Source organism: Cherax quadricarinatus, chromosome 38 (genome assembly GCF_038502225.1).
Source record: "Cherax quadricarinatus isolate ZL_2023a chromosome 38, ASM3850222v1, whole genome shotgun sequence".
Lineage (NCBI taxonomy): Eukaryota > Metazoa > Arthropoda > Malacostraca > Decapoda > Parastacidae > Cherax > Cherax quadricarinatus.
The window spans coordinates 3,687,339-3,712,203 of record NC_091329.1 but is presented as its reverse complement, the minus strand read 5'-3'; the positions used below and the strand labels follow the sequence as shown (position 1 = coordinate 3,712,203).

Sequence of the window (24,865 nt, the reverse complement as noted above, 5' to 3'; positions counted from 1 at the left end):
TCATCATCAATCATCATCATCATCATCATCATCATCATCATCATCATCATCATCACCATCATCATCATCATCATCATCATCATCATCATCATCATCATCATCATCATCATCATCATCAATCATCATCATCATCATCATCATCATCATCATCATCATCATCATCATCATGGGTTGCCCAGACAAGAAGTATGTCTGCCATCACACTAGGAAGGGGACGGGATGGACACTATTAACCCTAATGGACTTTCAGCGTCTGGTCGCCAGGAGCCAAGAGGAAGGGAAAATTGCTAGGAGAAACGAGGATAATTGCCGGGAGAAACGGGGAAAATTGCAGGGAGAAACGGGAGAAATTGAGGGGATAAAAAAAAAGAGGATTGTGGGGATAAACAAGGGGAATTGCAGACAGGAAAGAGAAAAAATATTATATTCACAAAGATCTTTAAACCATTGAGGGTCATTCAGAGCTGCTGGAAAGAGGAAATAACGGGGAAAAGGCAATGAAAAATAGGAAAAAGATGGAGGAAAGATGGAATACGACGTTGAAGGAAGGAAATGAAGGGCAGGGGGGGAATGAGCAGAGGAAGAGGAAGTGACCGCCAGACTGAGCCAGCATGGCGAGTGTTATGGGAATACCAGAGTGCAGTGTGAGGGATGCCTCCACTACGAGTGTGAGGCACTCTGGAATGTGCTGAGAGGACGGTGGGGGTGGTTGGTTGTTGGTGGTGGTGGTGGTGGGGGGTGGTTGGTTGGTGGGTGTTGGTTGGTGGGGGTGGTTGATAGTGGTGGTTGATGGTGGTGAGGGTTGGTTGGTGGGGATGGTTGATGGTGGTGGGGTTGGTTGGTGGGGATGGTTGATGGTGGTGGGGTTGGTTGGTGGGGATGGTTGATGGTGGTGGGGGTTGGTTGGTGGGGATGGATGATGGTGGTGAGGGTTGGTTGGTGGGGATGGTTGATGATGGTGGGGGTTGGTTGGTGGGGATGGTTGATGGTGGGGGTTGGTTGATGGAGATGGTTGATGGTGGTGGGGGTTGGTTGGTGGGGATGGTTGATGGTGGTGGGGGTTGGTTGGTGGGGATGGTTGATGGTAGTTCTTGTTATTGGTGTGTATGTTTGTGTGAGAGTCAGAGAGAGAACTGGCAGCTTTAATACCTACCTCACATGCTCACCTCCTTGCTCTTGCCTCTCCACAAAACTTCTCAGCTCTTGTCCTGTTTGCATATGACCTGGATGGTTGTATGATGACTTGACGATTGTAGGGTGACCAGACGGCTGTACGTACTGACCTGAGAGGTAGTACGCATTCTGTTTAGGCATGTATTACATAGGATATTAGCTGATGAGTTGGACGTAATTACATAGGATATTAGCTGATGAGTTGGACGTAATTACATAGGATATTAGCTGATGAGTTGGACGTAATTACATAGGATATTAGCTGATGAGTTGGACGTAATTACATAGGATATTAGCTGATGAGTTAGACGTAATTACATAGGATATTAGCTGATGAGTTGGACGTAATTACATAGGATATTAGCTGATGAGTTGGACGTAATTACATAGGATATTAGCTGATGAGTTGGACGTAATTACATAGGATATTAGCTGATGAGTTGGACGTAATTACATAGGATATTAGCTGATGAGTTGGACGTAATTACATAGGATATTAGCTGATGAGTTGGACGTAATTACATAGGATATTAGCTGATGAGTTGGACGTAATTACATAGGATATTAGCTGATGGGTTGGACGTAATTACATAGGATATTAGCTGATGAGTTGGACGTAATTACATAGGATATTAGCTGATGAGTTGGACGTAATTACATAGGATATTAGCTGATGAGTTGGACGTAATTACATAGGATATTAGCTGATGAGTTGGGCGTAATTACATAGGATATTACCTGGAGTTACCTGGAGAGAGTTCCGGGGGTCAACGCCCCCGCGGCCCGGTCTGAGACCAGGCCTCCTGGTGGATCAGAGCCTGATCAACCAGGCTGTTGCTGCTGGCTGCACGCAAACCAACATACGAGCCACAGCCCGGCTGATCCGGAACTGACTTTAGGTGCTTGTCCAGTGCCAGCTTGAAGACTGCCAGGGGTCTGTTGGTAATCCCCCTTATGTGTGCTGGGAGGCAGTTGAACAGTCTCGGGCCCCTGACACTTATTGTATGGTCTCTTAACGTGCTAGTGACACCCCTGCTTTTCATTGGGGGGATGGTGCATCGTCTGCCAAGTCTTTTGCTTTCGTAGTGGGTGATTTTCGTGTGCAAGTTCGGTACTAGTCCCTCTAGGATTTTCCAGGTGTATATAATCATGTATCTCTCCCTCCTGCGTTCCAGGGAATACAGGTTTAGGAACCTCAAGCGCTCCCAATAATTGAGGTGTTTTATCTCCGTTATGCGCGCCGTGAAAGTTCTCTGTACATTTTCTAGGTCGGCAATTTCACCTGCCTTGAAAGGTGCTGTTAGTGTGCAGCAATATTCCAGCCTAGATAGAACAAGTGACCTGAAGAGTGTCATCATGGGCTTGGCCTCCCTAGTTTTGAAGGTTCTCATTATCCATCCTGTCATTTTTCTAGCAGATGCGATTGATACAATGTTATGGTCCTTGAAGGTGAGATCCTCCGACATGATCACTCCCAGGTCTTTGACGTTGGTGTTTCGCTCTATTTTGTGGCCAGAATTTGTTTTGTACTCTGATGAAGATTTAATTTCCTCATGTTTACCATATCTGAGTAATTGAAATTTCTCATCGTTGAACTTCATATTGTTTTCTGCAGCCCACTGAAAGATTTGGTTGATGTCTGCCTGGAGCTTTGCAGTGTCTGCAATGGAAGACACTGTCATGCAGATTCGGGTGTCATCTGCAAAGGAAGACACGGTGCTGTGGCTGACATCCTTGTCTATGTCGGATATAAGGATGAGGAACAAGATGGGAGCGAGTACTGTGCCTTGTGGAACAGAGCTTTTCACCGTAGCTGCCTCGGACTTTACTCTGTTGACGACTACTCTCTGTGTTCTGTTAGTGAGGAAATTATAGATCCATCGACCGACTTTTCCTGTTATTCCTTTAGCACGCATTTTGTGCGCTATTACGCCATGGTCACACTTGTCGAAGGCTTTTGCAAAGTCTGTATATATTACATCTGCATTCTTTTTGTCTTCTAGTGCATTTAGGACCTTGTCGTAGTGATCCAATAGTTGAGACAGACAGGAGCGACCTGTTCTAAACCCATGTTGCCCTGGGTTGTGTAACTGATGGGTTTCTAGATGCGTGGTGATCTTGCTTCTTAGGACCCTTTCAAAGATTTTTATGATATGGGATGTTAGTGCTATTGGTCTGTAGTTCTTTGCTGTTGCTTTACTGCCCCCTTTGTGGAGTGGGGCTATGTCTGTTGTTTTTAGTAACTGTGGGACGACCCCCGTGTCCATGCTCCCTCTCCATAGGATGGAAAAGGCTCGTGATAGGGGCTTCTTGCAGTTCTTGATGAACACAGAGTTCCATGAGTCTGGCCCTGGGGCAGAGTGCATGGGCATGTCATTTATCGCCTGTTCGAAGTCATTTGGCGTCAGGATAACATCGGATAGGCTTGTGTTAATCAAATTTTGTGGCTCTCTCATAAAAAATTAATTTTGATCTTCGACTCTCAGTCTGGTTAGCGGCTTGCTAAAAACTGAGTCATATTGGGACTTGAGTAGCTCACTCATTTCCTTGCTGTCATCTGTGTAGGACCCATCTTGTTTAAGTAGGGGCCCAATACTGGACGTTGTTCTCGATTTTGATTTGGCATAGGAGAAGAAATACTTTGGGTTTCTTTCGATTTCATTTATGGCTTTTAGTTCTTCCCGCGATTCCTGACTCCTAAAGGATTCTTTTAGCTTAAGTTCGATGCTTGCTATTTCTCTGACCAGTGTCTCCCTACGCATTTCAGATATATTGACCTCTTTTAGCCGCTCTGTTATTCTTTTCCGTCGCCTGTAAAGGGAGCGCCTGTCTCTTTCTGTTTTACATCTACTCCTCCTTTTTCTTAGAGGAATAAGCCTTGTGCATACATCGAGTGCTACCGAGTTAATCTGTTCTAGGCATAAGTTGGGGTCTGTGTTGCTTAGTATATCTTCCCAGCTTATATCGGTTAGGACTTGGTTTACTTGGTCCCACTTTATGTTTTTGTTATTGAAGTTGATGATGAGTTGGACGTAATTACATAGGATATTAGCTGATGAGTTGGGCGTAATTACATAGGATATTAGCTGATGAGTTGGACGTACGTTGGTTTGCGTGCAGCCAGCAGTAACAGCCTGGTTGATCAGGCTCTGATCCACCAGGAGGCCTGGTCACAGACCGGGCCGCAGGGGCGTTGACCCCTGGAACTCTCTCCAGGTAAACTCCAGGTAATTACATAGGATATTAGCTGATGAGTTGGACGTAATTTCATAGGATATTAGCTGATGAGGTGGACGTAATTACATAGGATATTAGCTGATGAGTTGGACGTAATTACATAGGATATTAGCTGATGAGTTGAACGTAATTACATAGGGTATTAGCTGATGAGTTTGACATGTGCAACACAGATATCTTGAGTGACGAAATGTTTCGTCTGAGTCACTGCAAGCTTTATCAGTCGAATATACAGATAAATTAATATCCTGGAGACAGTAGACGAAGTGGAGAAGTAGTTTGAGGTAATCAGTCCCTCAGTCTTGATGGAAGATAATCTATTAGCCTAAAGCGTAGGCATAAGGCTTGCTTGGCAAGGTCCCGTGGTTTGGTTGGTATCACTCGCTTCACACACTGAGTGTACGTGGTTCAATCCCTGGCATAGGTGGAAACATTGGGCATATTTCCTTACATCTTCTGCCCCTATTGACCTACCAGTACGTAGGTACCTAGGTGTTAGGCGACTGGTATGGGTGGCATCTTGGGGGACAGGACTGCAGGACCACAACTGGAATAAGACAGTCCTTGATGACGCACTGACATTTTGGATTTTAACTTTATTGGGTTAAAAATCCGAACAAATCTTATCTTAACCGGAAGTGAATTCAACAATTTGAAGATGAGGTCACAGGTGAGCTGGTCCAGTTTACCTGGAGAGTTCCGGGGGTTAACGCCCCCGCGGCCCAGTCTGTGACCAGGCCTCATGGTGGATCAGGCCCTGATCAACCAGGCTGTTACTGCTGGCTGCACGCAATCCAACGTATGGGCCACAGCCCGGCTGGTCAGGTACCGACTTTAGGTGCTTGTCCAGTGCCTGCTTGAAGACAGCCAGGGGTCTATTGGTAATCCCCCTTATGTATATTGGGAGGCAGTTGAACAGTCTTGGGCCCCTGACACTTATTGTGTTGTCTCTTAACGTGCTAGTGACACCCCTGCTTTTCACTGGGGGGATGTTGCATCGTCTGCCGAATCTTTTGCTTTCATAAGAACATAAGAAAGAAGGAACACTGCAGCAGGCCTACTGGCCCATGCGAGGCAGGTCCAAGTCTCCTACCAGCTTAAGCCAATGCCCCAACCTAGTCAGGTCAGATTGTGTGCAGCCAGCAGTAACAGCCTGGTTGATCAGGCTCTGATCCACCAGGAGGCCTGGTCACAGACCGGGCATGGGGGCGTTGACCCCCAGAACTCTCTCCAGGTAAACTCCAGGTAAATATTCAATTAAGGAAGGAACACGGCAACTGACCTAGTAGCACAAGCTAATCAGGTCCAACTCACACCCACCCACACCCACTCGTGTATTTATCTAACCTATTTTTAAAACTACACAACGTTTTAGCCTCTATAACTGTACAGTGGACCCCCGGTTAACGATATTTTTTCACTCCATAAGTATGTTCTGGTGCCAGTACTGACCGAATTTATTCCCATAAGGAATATTGTGAAGTAGATTAGTCCATTTCAGACCCCCAAACATACACGTACAAACGCACTTACATAAATACACTTACATAATTGGCCGCATTCGGAGGTAATCGTTATGCGGGGGTCCACTGTACTTGGGAGTTTGTTCTACTCGTTCGTAACTCTATTACCAAACCAGTGCTTTCCTGTATCCTTCCTGAATCTGAATTTTTCCAACTTAAAACCATTGCTACGAGTCCTGTCTAGGCTAGATATTTTCAGCATGTTATTTACATCCCCTTTATTTATTCCTGTCTTCCATTTATGCACCTCAATCATATCCCCCCTAATTCTACGCCTTTCTAGAGAGTGTAGATTCAGGGCCCTCAGTCTATCCTCATAGGGAAGATTTCTGATACATGGGATCAACTTTGTCATCCTCCTTTGTATGTTTTCCAGAGCATTTATATCCATTCTGTAATACAGTGACCAAAACTGTGCAGCATAATCTAAATGAGGCCTAATCAAGGATATATAGAGTTCAGGAACAACCTGAGGACTCCTATTATTTATGCTTTTTGATATGAACCCAAGGATTCTGTTAGCTTTATTGCGAACACTTGTGCACTGTTGTCTTGGTTTCAGATTACTGCTAACCAGAACTCCTAAATCTTTTTCACAATCCGTAATATTAAGATCTACATTATTTAGTTTATATGTGGCATGGTTATTTTCCTGTAGAGAGTAGAGAGTGATGTTTGTGTGCAAGTTTGGTACTAGTCCCTCTAGGATTTTCCAAGTGTATATAATCGTGTATCTCTCCTGCCTCTGTTCCAGGGAGTACAGGTTCAGGAACTTCAAGCGCTCCCAGTAATTGAGGCGTGTTATCTCAGTTATGCGTGTCGTGAAGGTTCTCTGTACATTTTCTAGGCCAGCAATTTCACCTGCATTGAAAGGTGCTGTTAGTGTGCAGCAATATTCCAGCCTAGATAGAACAAGTGACCTGAAGAGTGTCATCATGGGCTTGGCATCCCTAGTTTTGAAGGTTCTCATTATCCATCCTGTCATTTTTCTAGTAGATGCGATTGATACAATGTTATGGTCCTTGAAGGTGAGATCCTCTGACATGATCACTCCCAGGTCTTTGACATTAGTTTTTCGCTCTATTGTGTGGCTGGGATTTGTTTTATACTCTGATGAAGTTTTAATTTCCTCATGTTTACCATATCAGAGTAATTGAAATTTCTCATCGTTGAACTTCATATTGTTTTCTGCAGCCCATTGAAAGATTTGGTTGATGTCCGCCTGGAGCCTTGCAGTGTCTTCAGTGGAAGGCACTATCATGCAGATTCGGGTGTCATCTGCAAAGGAAGACACGGTGCTGTGGCTTACATCCTTGTCTGTGTCAGATATGAGGATGAGGAACAAGATGAGAGCGAGTACTGTGCCTTGCAGAACAGATCTTTTCACCGTAGCCGCCTCAGACTTTACTCTGTTGACTGCTACTCTTTGTGTTCTGTTTGTGAGGAAATTATAGATCCATCTACCAACTTTTCCTGTTATTCCTTTAGCACGCATATTTTGCGCTATTATGCCATGGTCACACTTGTCAAAGGCCTTTGCAAAGTCTGTGTATATTACATCTGCATTCTTTTTTGTCTTCTAGTGCATCTAGGACCTTGTCGTAGTGATCCAGTAGTTCAAATTCAAAGTTTATTCTCTATGAGGATTACAATGCTGAGTTTACAAAAATTTGGTTATTGTTTGGTTTACATGTAGTAAAATAGTGATTACAGAGTGTACCACTAGAACGCTTAGCATGGCTAGGCATTTCGGCCAGACTTAGTTTTATTCTTAATTGTAAAATATTACAAATTATGAGGTAAGTTGGTATTATGGCTAAGTGACTAAATACTAGTTTGTGAGTTTAGCAATGTAAATGCTTTTGTTTTGGCACAGTACATAGTTTCAGTATTGGAGTATCACAGGATTCATTATTTTAAGATTGAGATTAATATTTCTGTTTATGGTCAAATGAGTCAGTGAGTGTAAGTGTGAACCACCAGGTGGTATTCGTGTAGTTAGTTGACAGGGTGTATCAGGGAGATAAGATGTTTTCTAATCGTAGTTTTGAAGGTGATGAATGTGTCTGCAGTTCTAGAGTTCTCAGGTAGGGTATTCTAGATTTTAGGGCCTTTGACATACATTGAATTTTTGTAAAGGTTTAGTCGGACACGGGGAATGTCGTAGAGATGTTTGTGTCTGGTGTTATGCCTGTGGGTTCTGTCACAACTATCAAGAAAGCGTTTTAGGTCAAGGTTGATATTAGAGTTTAAGGCCCTGTAGATGTAGATTGCACAGTAGTAAGTGTGGATGTACTGAACAGGGAGTAAGTTTAGGTCTGTGAAGAGTGGGGGGGTGTGTTGCAAGGGATGGGATTTAATGATTATTCTTACTGCAGCTTTTTGTTGGGTTATTATTGGCTTTAGGTGTGTTGCTGCAGTTGATCCCCAAGCACAAATAGCATAGGTGAGGTATGGATAAATAAGTGAGCGGTATAGTGTGAGAAGGGCATTTTGCGGGACGTAGTATCGTATCTTGGAGAGGATCACAACCGTTTTGGATAGTTTTTTGGTTATATGCTGGATATGGGTGCTGAAATTCAGGTTGTTGTCAAGGTATAAGCCTAGGAATTTGCCCCCATTATTTCTGGTAATTAGAGTGTTGTCAATCTTAATGTTAATTTGTGCATCTCCTGCTCTGCTACCAAACATAATACAGTGGACCCCCGCATAGCGAACTTAATCCGTGCAAGAGGGCTGGTCGTTATGCGAAATGTTCGCTATGCGAATTAATTTTCCCCATAAGAAATAATGGAAATAAAATTAATCCGTGCAAGACACCCAAAAGTATGAAAAAAAAATTTTTTTACCACAAAAAAATGTTAATTTTAGTACACACAAACTGAAAAAGGCATGCACAATTACATGACACTTACTTTTATTGAAGATCTGGTGATGATTGATGGGATGGGAGGAGGGGAGAGCATTATCTTCTTACTGTTTAGAAGGGGAATCCCCTTCCATTAGGACTTGAGGTAGCAAGTCCTTTTCTGGGGTTACTTCCCTTCTTCTTTTAATGCCACTAGGACCAGCTTGAGAGTCACTGGACCTCTGTCGCACAACAAATCTGTCCATAGAGCTCTGTACCTCCCGTTCCTTCAAGACTTTCCTAAAATGGGCCATAACATTGTCATTGAAATAGTCACCAGCACGGCTTGCAACAGCTGTGTCAGGGTGATTTTCATCCATAAAGGTTTGCAGTTCAACCCACTGTGCACACATTTCCTTAATTTTTGAAGTAGGCACAATGGATTCCACAACTGGCATAGGCTTCTCAGGGTTAGCCCCAAACCCTTCAAAATCTTTCTTAATTTCCATACTAATTCTCACCCTTTTTACCACAGGGTTGGCACTAGAAGCTTTCTTGGGGCCCATGGTCACTTATTTTCCAGAAACAGCACCGAAAACACTGTAATAATACGAAATATTCCGAGTGTGTGCTTGAATGTTACCGCGGAGGCTAGCTGGTAAACAATGGGACGGGCGGCACATGTGAGGCTGGCTGAGGGCCCACATTGGACGCGTCTCGGACGAAGTTCGCTGAGCGGGTTTTTGTCTACTATGCGGGGCAAAATTTCAGCGAACAAAGCGTTCGCTATGCGGATTGTTCGCTATGCAAGGCGTTCGCTATGCGGGGGTCCACTGTATAGTAGGTTTTGTCAGTGTTAAGCGTAAGTTTATTGGCTGTCATCCAAGTCGATATTTTGATCAGCTCCTCATTCACAGTGGTGTTGAGGGTGGCAAGATTAGGGTGAGAGATGACATAAGTCGTGTCGTCAGCAAAGAGAATGGGTTTCAGGTGTTGGGATACGTTTGGAAGGTCATTGATGTATATGAGGAAGAGCAGGGGACCAAGGACACTTCCCTGCGGAACTCCAGTATCAAGTGGCCGTGTTGCTGATGCTGTGTCTTTAATGGTGACATACTGATACCTATTAGTAAGGTAAGATTTGAAATAAGCAAGCGCATGGCCTCTTATACCGTAATGATTAAGTTTGTGGAGTAGGATGTCGTGGTCTACTGTGTCAAAAGCTTTTCTTAGGTCAATAATAATTCCTAGTGGATATTCCTTATTTTCCAATGCTGTGTAAAGCAGATCTAGCATTTTTATGATTGCATCATTATTTTTTATTTTTTATTTTATGATTGCATCATTATTTTTTATTTTTTTGGGACAGACAGGAACGACCTGCTCTAAACCCATGTTGCCCTGGGTTGTGTAATTGATGGGTATCTAGATAGGTGGCAATCTTGCTTCTTAGAACCCTTTCAAAGATTTTTATGATATGGGATGTTAGTGCTATCAGTCTGTAGTTCTTTGCTATTGCTTTACAGTCCCCTTTGTGGAGTGGGGCTATGTCTGTTGTTTTTAGTAACTGTGGGACGACCCCAGTGTCCATGCTCCCTCTCCATAGTACGTATGTTAAAAGCACGTGGTGGGGGCTTCTTGATGAACACGAAGTTCCACGAGTCTGGCCCTGGGGCAGAGTGCATGGGCATGTTATTTATCGCCTGTTTGAAGTCATTTAGCGTCAGGATAACATCAGATAGTGCAAATAGGTCTGCTAAACAGTTATTAATGCAGTTGTTAAAGACATCCTCTGTATTGCGTACCGTACCATTTAAAACACGATACCCCAATGGAAATAAGTAATTTTGTCTTGACTTTTTTTTGAGTTATCCTAGGTAATTTACACTATGTATGATAATTGTACTTAGTGTACTTGTACCTGAATAAACTTACTTATTATCGTATCTTCTGATTATTGGGGAATGCTGAGTAATCATCAAGCATGTACATATTGTAGTACTGTACTTGTAAAAAGCATATAGGGCTTTATGCCCAAAATATGTCAATGATCAGAGAAAGTTATGTGGACCTGTCCAGGATTGTGTGACTTTCTCAGGGGATCTTGAGTGAAGTGTTAGATTTTTTAAAAATGTGCACTAAGATTCTAGGAGCATTGTAGAGTTTTCAAAGCAGAGTTAAATTGAAATGGATGAGGTTCTAATTCTCAAGGATGGAGATCTAGTTCTCAAGGATGAAGTTCTAGTTATCAGGGATGAGGTTCTAGTTCTTAGGGAGGAGAATAAGAATTTTAAATTTCATTTGGATAAGAATATGGTAATTAGGAATCTGAAGTGGTTGGCAGTAACAAAGGGAAATGTTGTGTGTAATGAATGTAAAGTGGTTTCCAGAAGTGGAAAAAAAGATGATATTGAGGAAAGTTGAAGCAGAGTTGAGGAGTGTAAGTTGCACTGCTGTTCTTCAGGACGAGTGTAAAGTTTTTGAGAAAGAGACAGGTGAGATGAATGCCTCAACATGTGAGAAAAGGGACATACTTGTTGGAGACTCAAATTAGACATATGGAGTTGGCAGTCTGTAACAGGTATAAGAAGGCAGGACAGAGGGTGTGTTTTCAAATCAATCAATCAAGTCAAATCAAATTAAGTGTAAGTTTATTGGCTGTCATCCAAGTAAATATTTTTAGTAGCTCATCGTTAACAATGGTGTTGAGTGTGACAAGATTTGGGTGGGAGATGACATAAGTTGTGTTGTCAGCAAAGAGAACTGGTTTCAGGTGTTGTGATACATTGGGAAGATCATTGATGTATAAGAGGAAGAGCAGGGGACCAAGGACACTTCCCTGTGGCACTCCAGTATCAAGTGGTTGTGTTGATGAGGTTGTGTCTTTAATGGTGACATACTGATACCTATTAGTAAAGTAGGATTTGAAATATGCAAGTGCATGGCCTCGTGTACTATAATGGTCAAGTTTGTGGAGTAGGATGCCGTTGTCTACTGTGTCAAAAACTTTCCTTAGGTCAATAAAAAGAAGAGTTGTTGGTCAAGTACAAAGCAGCTGTTGAGCTAATTACATCAATGGCAGGGATCCCAGTTATAATCTGTTTGTAAAATTTTGCCTGGAAGAGGAGTGGATGGTGAATGAATGTCTAGAGTAATTGGTGTAAATTGCTGGCTTGACAGTATTCAGGAAACTTGGTAGTCCATTCATTGACAACTGGGATAATTTCCATGGCAAACATGATATGTATGCAGGAGATTGGGTACACATTTCCGGGATTCGTTCAAAGGAGTCATTGCTAGGTTGTGTAAGACTTTAAACTGATAAAACATAGAGGTAAGAGTATGTGTGGGAAACCAAGGGATTGCAATACTAGAGAGCAAAAATTGGCAGGATATTTCAAGCAGTTAAGTTTTTAGAATCTCCAAGTTAAATAGATTGGGAGTTTCAGGTCTCAGTACTGTACTAAAGTAGTTTTAAGTTTCCACCTTTTAAGTAACAGCAGCTTTCTCTGGGATTTAGGATGCTGGTAACAGGGTTCTGAAATGGTTCATCAAATGTGAACACAAAATACAGTAAGGTCTCAATTAGTGTGAGTTCATTTAGTGCACATTTTGATTTAGTCCAGAATTAATTGTTAGCTTTTTCACCCAAACTCTTCAAATCATGTGCAGATATTACATATAATGCAAATTTGAATTATGTAACCATTTTACAGGATTCACTATTTGCACTAAACAAGACCTGGCCGTACTGTACACTATGTATAATGTTTTGACGTAAGAGCAGCTACCTTCTGAGATTTGTTTCATGATCCATAGAGACTGCCACCTTCCCTAGTCAGCTGTTTCTGACTTGTAAAGCTTGTTGGGCACAGTGAGAAAGTTGAAAATAGGCATTCATAAGAGAAAGCAGAAGGCAGTTAGAAGTTAATACAGAGGTAAAAGTGTTAGGGAGGTTTAAATACTTGAGAAAGAGATGTAAATCTGAGTGACTATGATAATTCTAAATTGTTCAAAGCCTTTGCAGAAAGTAGTTTTCATGCTTCAAGGCATTGTAATATTGTATATACAGTATGTGTTTTTGTTGATCAACCTGTTTAACACTTTTAATAAAGATGAATTAAAATTATTTTTCCATTTTTCTATTTATTATCAAAATATATTTTTTTGCTATGCGAAGACTTTTATTATAAGTTTAGTGATTCTCCTTTCAGGAAAGACTCGGTATGGCATTTGTGTCAATTTCTACCGTGCTGTTGAGAGAGGGACTGCAAGTGGCTTATCTACAACAAGAGGACGAGATCGTGGATCTTCGTTTAAGCGAGAGTCTTGGAGAACAAGCTTGGATAAGAGCTCCGATTCTGCCTTTTCTAGGTAAGTATTTTATTTCTAAGATGGCTTATGCCTTACTGTTTTTGTATATTTTTACAATATTGCAGGGATTACTTTGAAGTTATTGTATATTTTGTGATAATCAATCATCACACCTGTTTATCAGTATTGTATAAAGAAACCCCCAAATTAAATTTAACTGTCAATATGCTCAACAATTCTTGCTGAAAAAAATCACCTTCCTTCCCTAGTTTTGTCAAGATAAAGCTCACATCAGCTTGTTTGGTTCCCTGCAGCGACCAGCGTTCAACACTAGCACCAAGTGATAGTGAGAGGGAATGTCCACCCTCTCGACGGGATTCAGAGTCCACCTCGCCAGCATCTCGTCTTGGAGTCAATGTTCCCGCTAATGATTCAGACACAGGTGGTTCACACTCTCCTTCACCCAGAGCTGCTAGGAAGAGACAGGTAGTACTCCTTACAATATTTGTTATTAATTAAATGACTGAATAGGTCTGCTTTGGTTTCACTTTCACTGAAATTAGAACAGATCATGTGAAGCACCATATAAAGGAAGCCCACTGTACTGCACATAAATTTATTTGAAAAATCACTTTAGCAAATATGATACTGCACTTTGGAAAGTTTCAAATAAAATTTAAATCTCTTAATGCCTGCACAATACTGCACCGTACATATGTGTATATTCATGACCTTGCTTTCACAGAGATATGGTATACTTATTTAGAGGATTACAATGTTTTTATTTTATAGCCCTAAGTCACTTCCTTCATTTCAGCCTTTTTTTTCTCTCAGTTCATATGCAATACTTGATAAGTAATGTGATCTCAGGTGGTCTCTTTGCTCTCCTTCAGTTTTCTTCATACTAAGGTTTTTTCTTTCTCTTGGTATTATTTTTTTTTTTACATCTACTACAAAAAGGCCACTAAAGGAATGCCCACAGAATCTCAGAAGACACATGTCTTAGCTTAATAGGTTGATATGAAATGTCCAAACTAAAAACTGGTCATTGTCAATGTCAAGAAAAACAGATATGCTATAGTTGAAAGAATTGTGATTATATTTTCTAAAATTCATTGTAATGGAGGAAAAAAAAGGTACCTTAATTGAAATTAAAACCTCTATGCAATACTGTACTGTGCATATATAAAATAGAAATAAAAAGTATCATCTAACTATGAGCTTCTGATAACACTAACCACTTTGACTCTTAATACTGTAGCAATTATGTCACCATATGACATGTAAACTGTCATATCTGGATGCCTCTGCAAAGACAGTGATTGTGTGAATGATGGTGAAAGTGTTTCTTTTTTTGGGTCACCTGCTTTGGTGGGAGACTGCCGTGTTAAAAAAAAAATAAAGGAATAATCACTCCTGGCTAGCTTCAACAGGCACATTGATAATAAGTCTTTATCAAGATGTGTAAAGACATTTCCTAATAACCAGTTGTATAAATTTGTGTTATCTCATTTCCTACTACATCTCCATAATACAAGAGTTCTAATATATGGAATTCAGTATCCACAAACTGTTCAAAAACCTGGAATGCAGCTCTTTGTAAATTGAGGACCCTCTATGCTGGTATTATTAAAACAAGTAATGTACATCACATTTTTTTTTTTTTTTTTTTTTTTAACAAGTTGGCCGTCTCCCACCGTGGTATTTCAGATTCACTGTTATCAGCCAAGAAAAGATAGATATGGTGGGATAACTTTATCATTATTAAACTATGTAAATAATGTTCCAGATTATGTGTTGCAAGTGTTCTACATTTACTTTGGAAATCTACATGATATGGGTAATTGTGAAGAATAGAGTCACGTTACCATAAGTGGAAGAGTACACAAATAACCCACACATAGGAGGAAGGAGCTTATGGTTACATTTTGGTTAAACTTGCACCATTAACGAGTCACACACTAATGTTAGTGTGTGTGACCAGTTAATGGTCCTAATTGGAGTGAAAAGGCATCCTTAAGTTCCTTTTGCCTATGTGCGGGTTATTTGTGTATGGGTAATTGTGTCATGCTACTTGTTATTATGCAGGAGCGTGCTTGTGGATGGTGGCAGGTGAAGCTGAGGGGATGAACTAGGTCATGACCAGTGTTTGCTTACTCTCCTTTTTATTCTTTTTCATTTTCTGTTTTGTATCAGACTTCCAAGTACCAGTTTGATTATTATATAAGAAAAAAATTTGTATCTTTCAAAGAAAGAATTACAGCAAAAAGTACACACAAGGAAAAGTAGAAGGAAAATTTCAGGGTACAAGTAAGGAAAAGAAATGAGAATAAAGAGGGATTATGAAATGAACTGATAACATTAAGTGGGAGAAAAATGGGAGAGCCAGAAGGTATTTTAGTATTATCGTAACCAAAATAGAATTGTTGCTAGGAGATGGGGTGCCTATTTTATTTTATCACAACAGTGTTTATGGGCAACTAAGGCCTGCATAATTACTGTATTTCATTTGAAACAAATAAAGTAAAAGACAGACTAGGTTTTGGTTACTCTTGCCTTGTTAACAGCAATGCATATGACATATCTACTGTATGTTAATAAAAATCAACCATTTATTATACATTTTTAAAATCAAGGCCCCCAGTGGAAATAAGTCACTTTGACTTTTCTGGATTATCCTAGGTAATTTACACTATGTCTGATAATTGTAATAATATGTACCTGTTCCTGAGTAAACTTGCTTATATTTCTTTTGCAGCGTGTTCGGAATCACTCGCTTACTTCGCTGTGTATCCTCTCACACCATCCATTCTTCAGCGCCTTCCGTGAGTGTCTCTTTCTGTTGCGACGAATGATTGATGCTTGTAACGAAAATGCCTCTCCCAGAAGAGTTGGAGCATCACGCCAGAACAATAGGTGAGAGAAATGCATGCTGGCACAGTAAATTTATCATGAATGTCATGTATGTTGTGTATAAGATTGAGAGGAAATACACGCGGCCTCTCCTTGCCTAATGATGGAGTTGCGTTCCTAAGACTGCGTTGGTGAACAAATTCATTGCTAAGTAGGAGCATACTATAATGGTAGTGGGTTTATGTCAGCCATCCTTAATATTGTTTTAATATCACCATTGCACCATTTATAACATTTCTGGTATACTTTTAAATGTTAATACAGTAGTGTACTGTATATTATAATAAACAGAATAGAAGAAATTAGCTCTAATATACATTATTTAGGTATGCATACTGGTCAGAGAGCCCATCATAAGCCCGAGTTGTCGGTAAATGAGTAGATTGCTATGTGAAGAGAGACTGTATTTTTTTTTTTTAACATGTCAACTGCTTCCCACCAAGGCTGGTTGAACCAGAAAGAAAGAAAGACCCAAAAAGAAAGAAAAAACTTTCATCATTCAACACTTTCACCATCATTCATACATAAACTCTGTCTTTGCATAGGCGCTCAGATATGACAGTTTAGACATCCCTCCAAACTGCCAATGTCCTGAACCTATAAAGTGCAGGCATTGTATTTCCCATTTCCATGACTCAAGTCTGGCTAACCAGTTTCCCTGAATCCCTTCACAAAATATTACCCTCTCACACTCCAACAGCTCATCAGGTCCCAAAAACCATTTGTCTATTCACGCCTGTCTAACACACTCACACATGCTTGCTAGAAGTCCAAGCCCCTCACCCACAAAACCTCCTTTACCCACTCCCTCCAACCTTTTCGGGGACGACTCCTACCACGCCTTCCTTCCCCAATAGATTATACACTCTCCAAGTCATTCTACTTTGATCCATTCTCTCTAATTGATCAAACCACCTCAACAGCCCCTCTTCAGCTGACTAATACTTTCAGTAAATCCACACCTGCTAATTTCCATACTACAGATTCTCTGCATAATATTTACACCATACATTGCCTTAGACATGACATCTCCACTACCTGCAGCCGCCTCCTTGCTGCAGCATTTACAACCCATGTTTCACTTCCATATAAGAGTGTTTGTAGCACTATACTCTTGTACATTCCCTTCTTTGCCTCGATGGATGATGTTTTTTGTCTCCACAGATACATCAATGCACCACTCACCTTTTTTTCTTCATCAGCTCTATGGTTTACCTCATCCTTCATAAACCCATCTGCTGACAAGTCAACTCCCAAATATCTGAAAACATTCACTTCTTCCGTACTCCCTCCCTCCAGTGTGATATCCAATTTTTCTTTATCTAAATTGTTTGATACCCTCATTACCTTACTCTTAACTATGTTCCCTTTCAACTTTCTACCTTTACATGCCCTCCCAAACTTGCTCACTACCTTTTGCAACTTTTCTTTAGAATTCCCCAAAAGCACAGTATCATCAGCAAAAAGTAACTGTGTCACCTCCCATTTTGTATTTGATTCCCCATGATTTAATCCCACCCTTCTCCCCAACACCCTAACATTTCATTCATTTACAACCCCATCTATAAATATCTTAAACAACCATGGTGACATTACACATCCCTGTCTAAGACCTACTTTTATTGGGAAGTAATCTCCCTCTCTCCTACACACCCTAACCTGAACTTCACTGTCCTCATAAAAACTCTTTACAGCATTTAATGACTTACTACCTATTCCATACACTTGCAACATCTGCCACATTGCTCCCCTATCCACTATATCATATGTCTTTTCTAAATCCATAAATGCAATGAAAACTTTCCTACCTTTATCTAAATACTGTTCACATATATGCTTCAGTGTAAGCACTTGATCTACACATCCCCTACCCACTCTGAAACCTCCTTGCTCATCTGCAATCCTGCTCTCTGTCTTACCTCTTTACCTGGTATACTCAGTAAACTTATTCCCCTATAATTTTTACAATCTCTTTTGTCCCCCTTCCCTTTATATAAAGGAACTATGCACACTCTCTGCCAGTCCCTTGGATTGATTGCATAAGAGCAAAAAGTGTACTGTGAACACCTGCTCTGAATGCTTAAGAGTGAATTTTTACTAAATATAGCAGATTCCTAGAAGAAATGGGGGTCCCTGCATATTAGTGAATTCATACAAAATGAATCTACACACAGTGAGAAATCCTATATGTCCATCCACCTATCAAATTATCCATATACCCATCTGTCTAACCATCTGTCTGTTTACTGTATCCATCTGACTGTATCTGTTTACTGTATCTGACTAACCATCTGTATCATGACTCACAAAATCATAATGACACAATTGCAAACAAACCATACCATGGGTGGGGTTAGAACCTGATGTATGTATATCCAGCCATCCATCCATATATCTATATCCAACTATTCATCCTATTATCTATCAATCCATCTGTCCATATATCTACCCTCCCAAACATTGATCCATATATCTATCTTTTTATCCAATCATCCATCCATATGTCTATCAATCTATTCAACAATTCATCCTTTTGTCCATGCAAACACACACGCATGCATATATTATGGAGCCTCATAACTCAATCACTAGCACACTTGGCTCACACACTGAGGTCTGGGGGTTGATCCCTGGCATGGGTGGAAATATTAGGATGTGTTTCCTTAAGACACCTATCCATGTTAGCCTATCAGTAAAATAGGTACCTGGGTGTTAGTCAACTGGTGTGGGTCACATCCTTTGATATATACCTTACCTTTGATATACCTTTGAATAATTTCGAGAGTATATCTACTCTCTGAGCCCGGCCATGGGCCAGGCTCGTCTGGTGCTTGCCTGGTCAACCAAGCTGTTGCTGCTGGATACTCGCTGCCCCCACATTTCCATCCTGAGGACAAAATTGACCTAATTTGCCTGAAATGCTCTGCATTACAAGGGGCTTTCTATATAAAAATATGTCATAGATGTCAGCTAGGCTGTATACCTTGTACATGTACCTGTAGAAATAAAGATTATTATTATTACTATTATTATTAATAATAATATTAATATGTGCACAGAGAATATGCACTTGTCAAGCTTGACTTCATTAGTTGTAATTTCTACAGAGATACAGTTTGGAGTGTGATGACAGGCCGACCACACGATGGTATTCCCAGTATCATCATGCATGACGTTAGGGAGATCGAGACGTGGATCTTGCGGCTCCTCTCTGCTCCCGTGTGCGTCCCTGGCAAAACCCGAGTTGAGGTACTGTTTGCCAGTTTTTTCAGCTTATGCTAGTCTCTTAGAATATTTATCATTAATAATCGTTCATCATCAGTTATCATAATCATCATGGTCGTCATTCTTTTTTGTTCATTATGTGCATTTGCACGTAGGAGAGTTATCATTTGAGGCAAAAAATGGAATGCACTAGAGTTGAGCATACTAACGCTTTATTTAGGGGTGTGAGGCAGCCATGAAAATGTGTGAGGAATCACGACAGCCAGGAGAATGACAGGATGGGTATTGAGAACCTTCAAAACAAGGGAAATAATGCCAGTGGTGACACTTTTCAAATCGTTAGTGCTCCCTCATTTGGAATATTTCTCAGTGTTGATGGCCCCATTCAAGGCAGGAGAAATATCAGAGCTTGAACAAATACTACAGAGATTATTTATGCCTGCAGAGAGGCAGTGAAGCATTTAAATTACTGGGAATGCCTTAGTCTTGAAAATGTACTCACTGGAAGGAGAGGGAGATATATGATAATATTTTGTGTTATCTGTCCTGCACAGAGACATGGAAGTTCCATGTTGGGGCCTTTCATATGTGCCACATTAAATGAAGCTCTCGATGATATTTCAGTCCATCATGGATGATTGTTAAGCCACATCTTGAAAATGACCCAGGGTCATACTGGAACATCATCTAATGTTGTGTGAGTGTATAATTTTACCACCTAACAATTATTCTCAAAATTGTCACGATTACTATCTATTCATATTGCAAATTAAATTAAACTTAGCATTCTAACAATCTAATCCTTAACTATGAAATATTATCTTCCTATCTTCCTTAACTATGCAATATAATTTTCCTTAACTGCACAGTATCATTTTCCTATCTTCCTTAATTATGCAGTATCATCTTCCTGTCTTCCTTAATTATGCAATATCATCATCCTTAACTATGCAGTATCATCTTCCTATCTTCCTTAATTATGCAATATCATCTTCCTTAACTATGCAGTATCATCTTCCTATCTTCCTTAATTATGCAATATCATCTTCTTAACTATGCAGTATCATATTCCTATCGTTCTTAACTATGTAATATCAACCAGTTTTAAGCAACTCATTGTTGTAAACCTTTAGTGTTAACTAGCATTATGCCTAGTCTAAATTTGCCCTAAATTCTATGCATATTTGGGGTTTTTCAAATAATTGTGCTGTGTTTATGTATAATTTTTCATAATAAATTTGTTTGTATGAATTTAAATGTTAATACTTACAAAGCTATATGACAATTGTCACAAATTGTTGGTGCATCATTCCCATTGAATAATGGTTAAGAGGTGGTTTCCAGTAGCTGGAGCTTGATCCTTACAAAGACCATGAAATATTGTTTTATCTCGGGAATCGCAAGTACAGTGGACCCCCGGTTAACGATATTTTTTCACTCCAGAAGTATGTTCAGGTGCCAGTACTGACCGAATTTGTTCCCATAAGGAATATTGTGAAGTAGATTAGTCCATTTCAGACCCCCAAACATACACGTACAAACGCACTTACATAAATACACTTACATAATTGGTCACATTCGGAGGTGATCGTTATGCGGGGGTCCACTGTATATACATACTGTACAGTAGTTGTATTTATAAGGAGGTAAAGCATACCCCTTCTTATCTAAGATAAAGATAATTCATAACTACTATATGTACTGTAATTATTTTGTTATGAATGATACAGTCTCTTCAAAATCATTTTAGTATCATAAATGATAATATTAAATTGTCTTGCAGTTGGAGTTGCTGCCGAGGGAGCTCCATGCACCACTGACGTTTGCCTTGCCAGACCACACTCGCTTCTCTCTTATAGACTTCCCTCTTCATTTGCCTCTCGAGCTTCTAGGTGTTGAGTCCTGTCTAAAAGTGCTCACAATCATTTTTCTAGAACAGAAGGTATGACTAAAGATAATCAAGAATGATTTTGCACACTCTCAGATCGAATATACTATAATGAAATGCTTTTTAAATAGAACTAGATACAAAAAACTATTTGCATTTCTTATGTACAGTATTCTACCTTTTGAATCATATTCTCTTTTTAAATATATACAGTACTAAAGAGCAGATATGGAAACTAAAACTAAAAAAAATATATAAAATGAATGCTAAATAAATAAACGTTCATTTACTTGTTGTCAAGCCTGATGCAATGTAGAAATTTTGTATTGCATGCTGAAAGAGTGACGATAACATTTTGAATATTTTCATGCAGGTGTTGTTACAGTCCCGGGACAACAATGCTCTCTCAATGTCTGTGCTAGCCTTTGTGAGCATGATCTACCCACTAGAGTACATGTTTCCAGTCATTCCGCTGCTACCGACGTGCATGAATTGCTCAGAGCAGCTCCTTCTTGCTCCAACTCCTTTCATTATTGGAATTCCAGCCTCATTCCTTCTTTACAAGAAACACTTTGGGTGAGTATATTTATTTTTCTAGATAACAATTGTGGAATTAGAGAAACTTATTGGTTTTACCCAATACATGTATGTACACCTCAGTGGGTTAATGGTTATTTGTTTTCACTACTTTAATTTATTACTCTCTTAATTTTTATTTCACTCACTTCTTTAACTTATTTTACTTGCATTTACCAGTTGGTATTTATCTTTATGTTTTATATTTGTTTACCATTACATATATGTACTTCATAGTTACAGCTGTACTGGCTTATATAGTTGCATATTTTGCATATATCGCTGTATCTGCACCATATACAAGAGACCAGCATTAGAATGTGCATTGTCACCTTCATACCCACATCATTTTAAGCAACACATTCAAGATTATAAATTTAAAAGGAGAAACTTTAGTTTTTTCTTTTGGGCCACCCCATCTCAGTGGGATACGGCTGGCACATTGAAAGAAGAAGAAGAAGAAGTAAGAGTTGACTAGACTTCCTAACCCCATCAATGGGCAGAAATATAAACTAAGAATATAGACATACTGAAATTATACTAAAAAGGTTTTCTTTATAAATAGAGTATTGGATTGATTTAAAAGAGAAGGTAGCATGTGCTGCAGCCATGCAAATTTACAACTTTGCAGTAGACTAAATACAGAAAGACAGGATATCACAAGCCTAGTTTTGTTCCTGTAGCTACAGATAGGTACAGTACAGGAGGGCCTCATTTTACAGCTTGATGGGTTCTGGGCTACTGCTGAAAAGTGAAAATCCCTGTAAAGTGAAACAGCCTTTTTTCACTTTCAAATGCATATAAAATCCTGATGATATGTTTACACTATCATATATTAAGTGAACAAAAGAGCAGGTCAAAAAATGCATATACAGTACACACATTACTTACCTTAAAATATTTTCATCCATAGCTTATAGTGACTGGTGAATATATTTATTGTAGGAAGTCCTGAATAAATGAAGACTGGGTATATTTAAAAACTGATGCATTTGTGAAATGCTGTAAAGCAACTTCTATAAAGTGGGGCCCTCCTATAATTACAAATGAGTATTCAGTAATGGCCACAGAGGTACATATAATATATGCAATAAGCAACCACCAAAGGACCAGGAAGTAGTCCAGGTCTAAGTGGGTGTACACCTTCCAGTTCTTGCTTGATCCAAGCTAAATATTTATGCTATTCCTCTGCAAACTGCCTGCAGGAGGTCAGGTGCCACCCTACTCACCTGACACTACCCAAACTCAATTCATGGAGACTCATAGTTCACAAAACAGACCATGAGCTAAAACTTGTGAGCTATGAGGTTGGTCAGTATGTAACCCATCACCACCTTACAAAAAAGTGGTGCATAATCAGCTAATTGATTCCAGTGGTGCCAGTACTGCACTTCCAATTTTACCTCCAAAGAAACATGTTATCCACTCAAGGCTGTAGCCTTCAGTGGATGATAGTGCATAGTTAAGTGGATATTATAATAAAAATTTTATTTCATCATGGTGCAATGTTTGTACAAAGGAGAATGACATTTGGGTGTACATGCCGAAAGCCCCTTTAATGCAGAGCATTTTGGGCAAACTTAAGACTTACATGATTAATAAGGCAATAACAGTATGAGTAATTTTATATGTATAATCACTTAGGTGAGTGTAATTTTAAATTTAGGAGTTTACAATGAATACAAGTGAATTAATTATTCTCTTGTTCATGCTATATGATTTTAATAAGTTTGATAGAGAGAAATTACAGGCTTGACTATTAACCTAAAGCAGACACAGTGGATTGATTAACTTTTGAGAGGATGATAGTTAAGTGGATGATAGTGCATAGATAAGGATTAGATTGTTAGAATGCTAAGTTTAATTTAATATGCAATGTGAATAGATAGTGATCTTGACAATTTTGAGAACAATAATAATTAGGTGGTAAAATTACAATAGGCTCAGCATCCAGATGAGTGGAAACAGGGAGTACAGGTATATGGGTCTATTTCACAACTAATCCACAATTTGGAGAGAAAACCTCTTTTCGGTTCATCCTGGATCATTATCTAGATTTGATACAGAACATGGAAAAAAAGCCAGAAGATAGTCCAGGTGAAGTAATAGGAGACAGCCCAGTTCAGAGCAGGTCAATTCTCATGTGTTTTGAAAATTGGAGGATTCGACAACGTACTGGGAAAGGCAAGCATCAATAGAAACAAAGGCAGGACTAAGAATAATCTTAGGAATTTTGTGTATAATAGCCAGTTCAAGGAGGTGGCATTTTCATGCATAGTAAACACAAATGGCAGCATTTTGCCTAACCTTCAGAGATTGCAGTCAACCTGGGAAGGGTGGTCCCATCCAGTGTGGCCACAGCTTCACTGAAGACTATTATCCATTACCATGGCAAGGAATTGCCTTAGGGGAAATATAATGAAATTTGATGGTTTAGGTAATTAATTTGGGAAGTGATTAAAGGAGACAAGTTGTAGTCACTTACTGCTTTTGGTCTAATTAGTTTGTATTTGTATTTACTACATTCAATAGTTTCTCTTCATAGTAATATTGGGTTTTCTCTTAGTGTGGGTGTTATTTTAAAACTGCCTCATAATCCTCGGTACTTTTTGTATCTTGTTATATTTTTTTTCTAAGAAGATTATTTTAGCTAGAATATTTTTCATTGCTAGACCAGTAGTTAGTCATCCTTCTTATTTTTCGTTTTCTGCTTATATATTTTTCATTTAGATAAATATTATCATACAGATTTAAATGACAAAGGTTCTGTTTGTGTTATCAGTAAAATAAGTCTAATTGTAGTATTTATTTGTTCCCAAAACTATAAAATTACTGTAAGTTATGAAGTTAAATTTTCCAAAATGGTAATATTTTGGACATAAGTAGTTTGTGATGTACTGATTTCTGAATGTTTATAAGTACAGTGGAACCTCAAATTTCGAACGTATCGCTTATCGAACTCTTCAAAAATAAAACCCTTCTTTCTAACCAACTTTGTCCCTATTATCGAACTTGCCCCTATTTTCGAACTGCCGGGTACTGGACCTGTCTGGCCCCACGCAGGCACCGTGAGCCAGTCTGGTTTTGTTGATGCTTGAGTGAACACTAACTTGCGCTCTCATTCAAACATTTTACGATTATTTCATTGTGTTTAGTGCTAGTGGGACT

General features: G+C 39.5%; 1 protein-coding gene across 18 annotated transcripts in view; it reads left to right on the top strand.

Annotated features, from left to right (window-relative positions):
- Rab3-GEF (Rab3 GDP-GTP exchange factor) overlaps positions 1-24,865 on the top strand; it is a 277,389-nt gene that overhangs the window by 54,687 nt on the left and 197,837 nt on the right. For 15 of the 18 annotated variants that reach the window (XM_070092001.1, XM_070092000.1, XM_070092004.1 and 12 more), the window contains exons 5-10: positions 12,996-13,155; positions 13,365-13,581; positions 15,854-16,011; positions 19,116-19,257; positions 21,017-21,175; positions 21,495-21,697. In XM_070092001.1, the coding sequence (XP_069948102.1) occupies positions 12,996-13,155; positions 13,365-13,581; positions 15,854-16,011; positions 19,116-19,257; positions 21,017-21,175; positions 21,495-21,697 (1,039 nt within the window). The remainder of the gene's footprint in view (positions 1-12,995; positions 13,156-13,364; positions 13,582-15,853; positions 16,012-19,115; positions 19,258-21,016; positions 21,176-21,494; positions 21,698-24,865) is intronic. The other 3 variants (XM_070092018.1, XM_070092008.1, XM_070092005.1) reach the window with 1 other exon arrangement.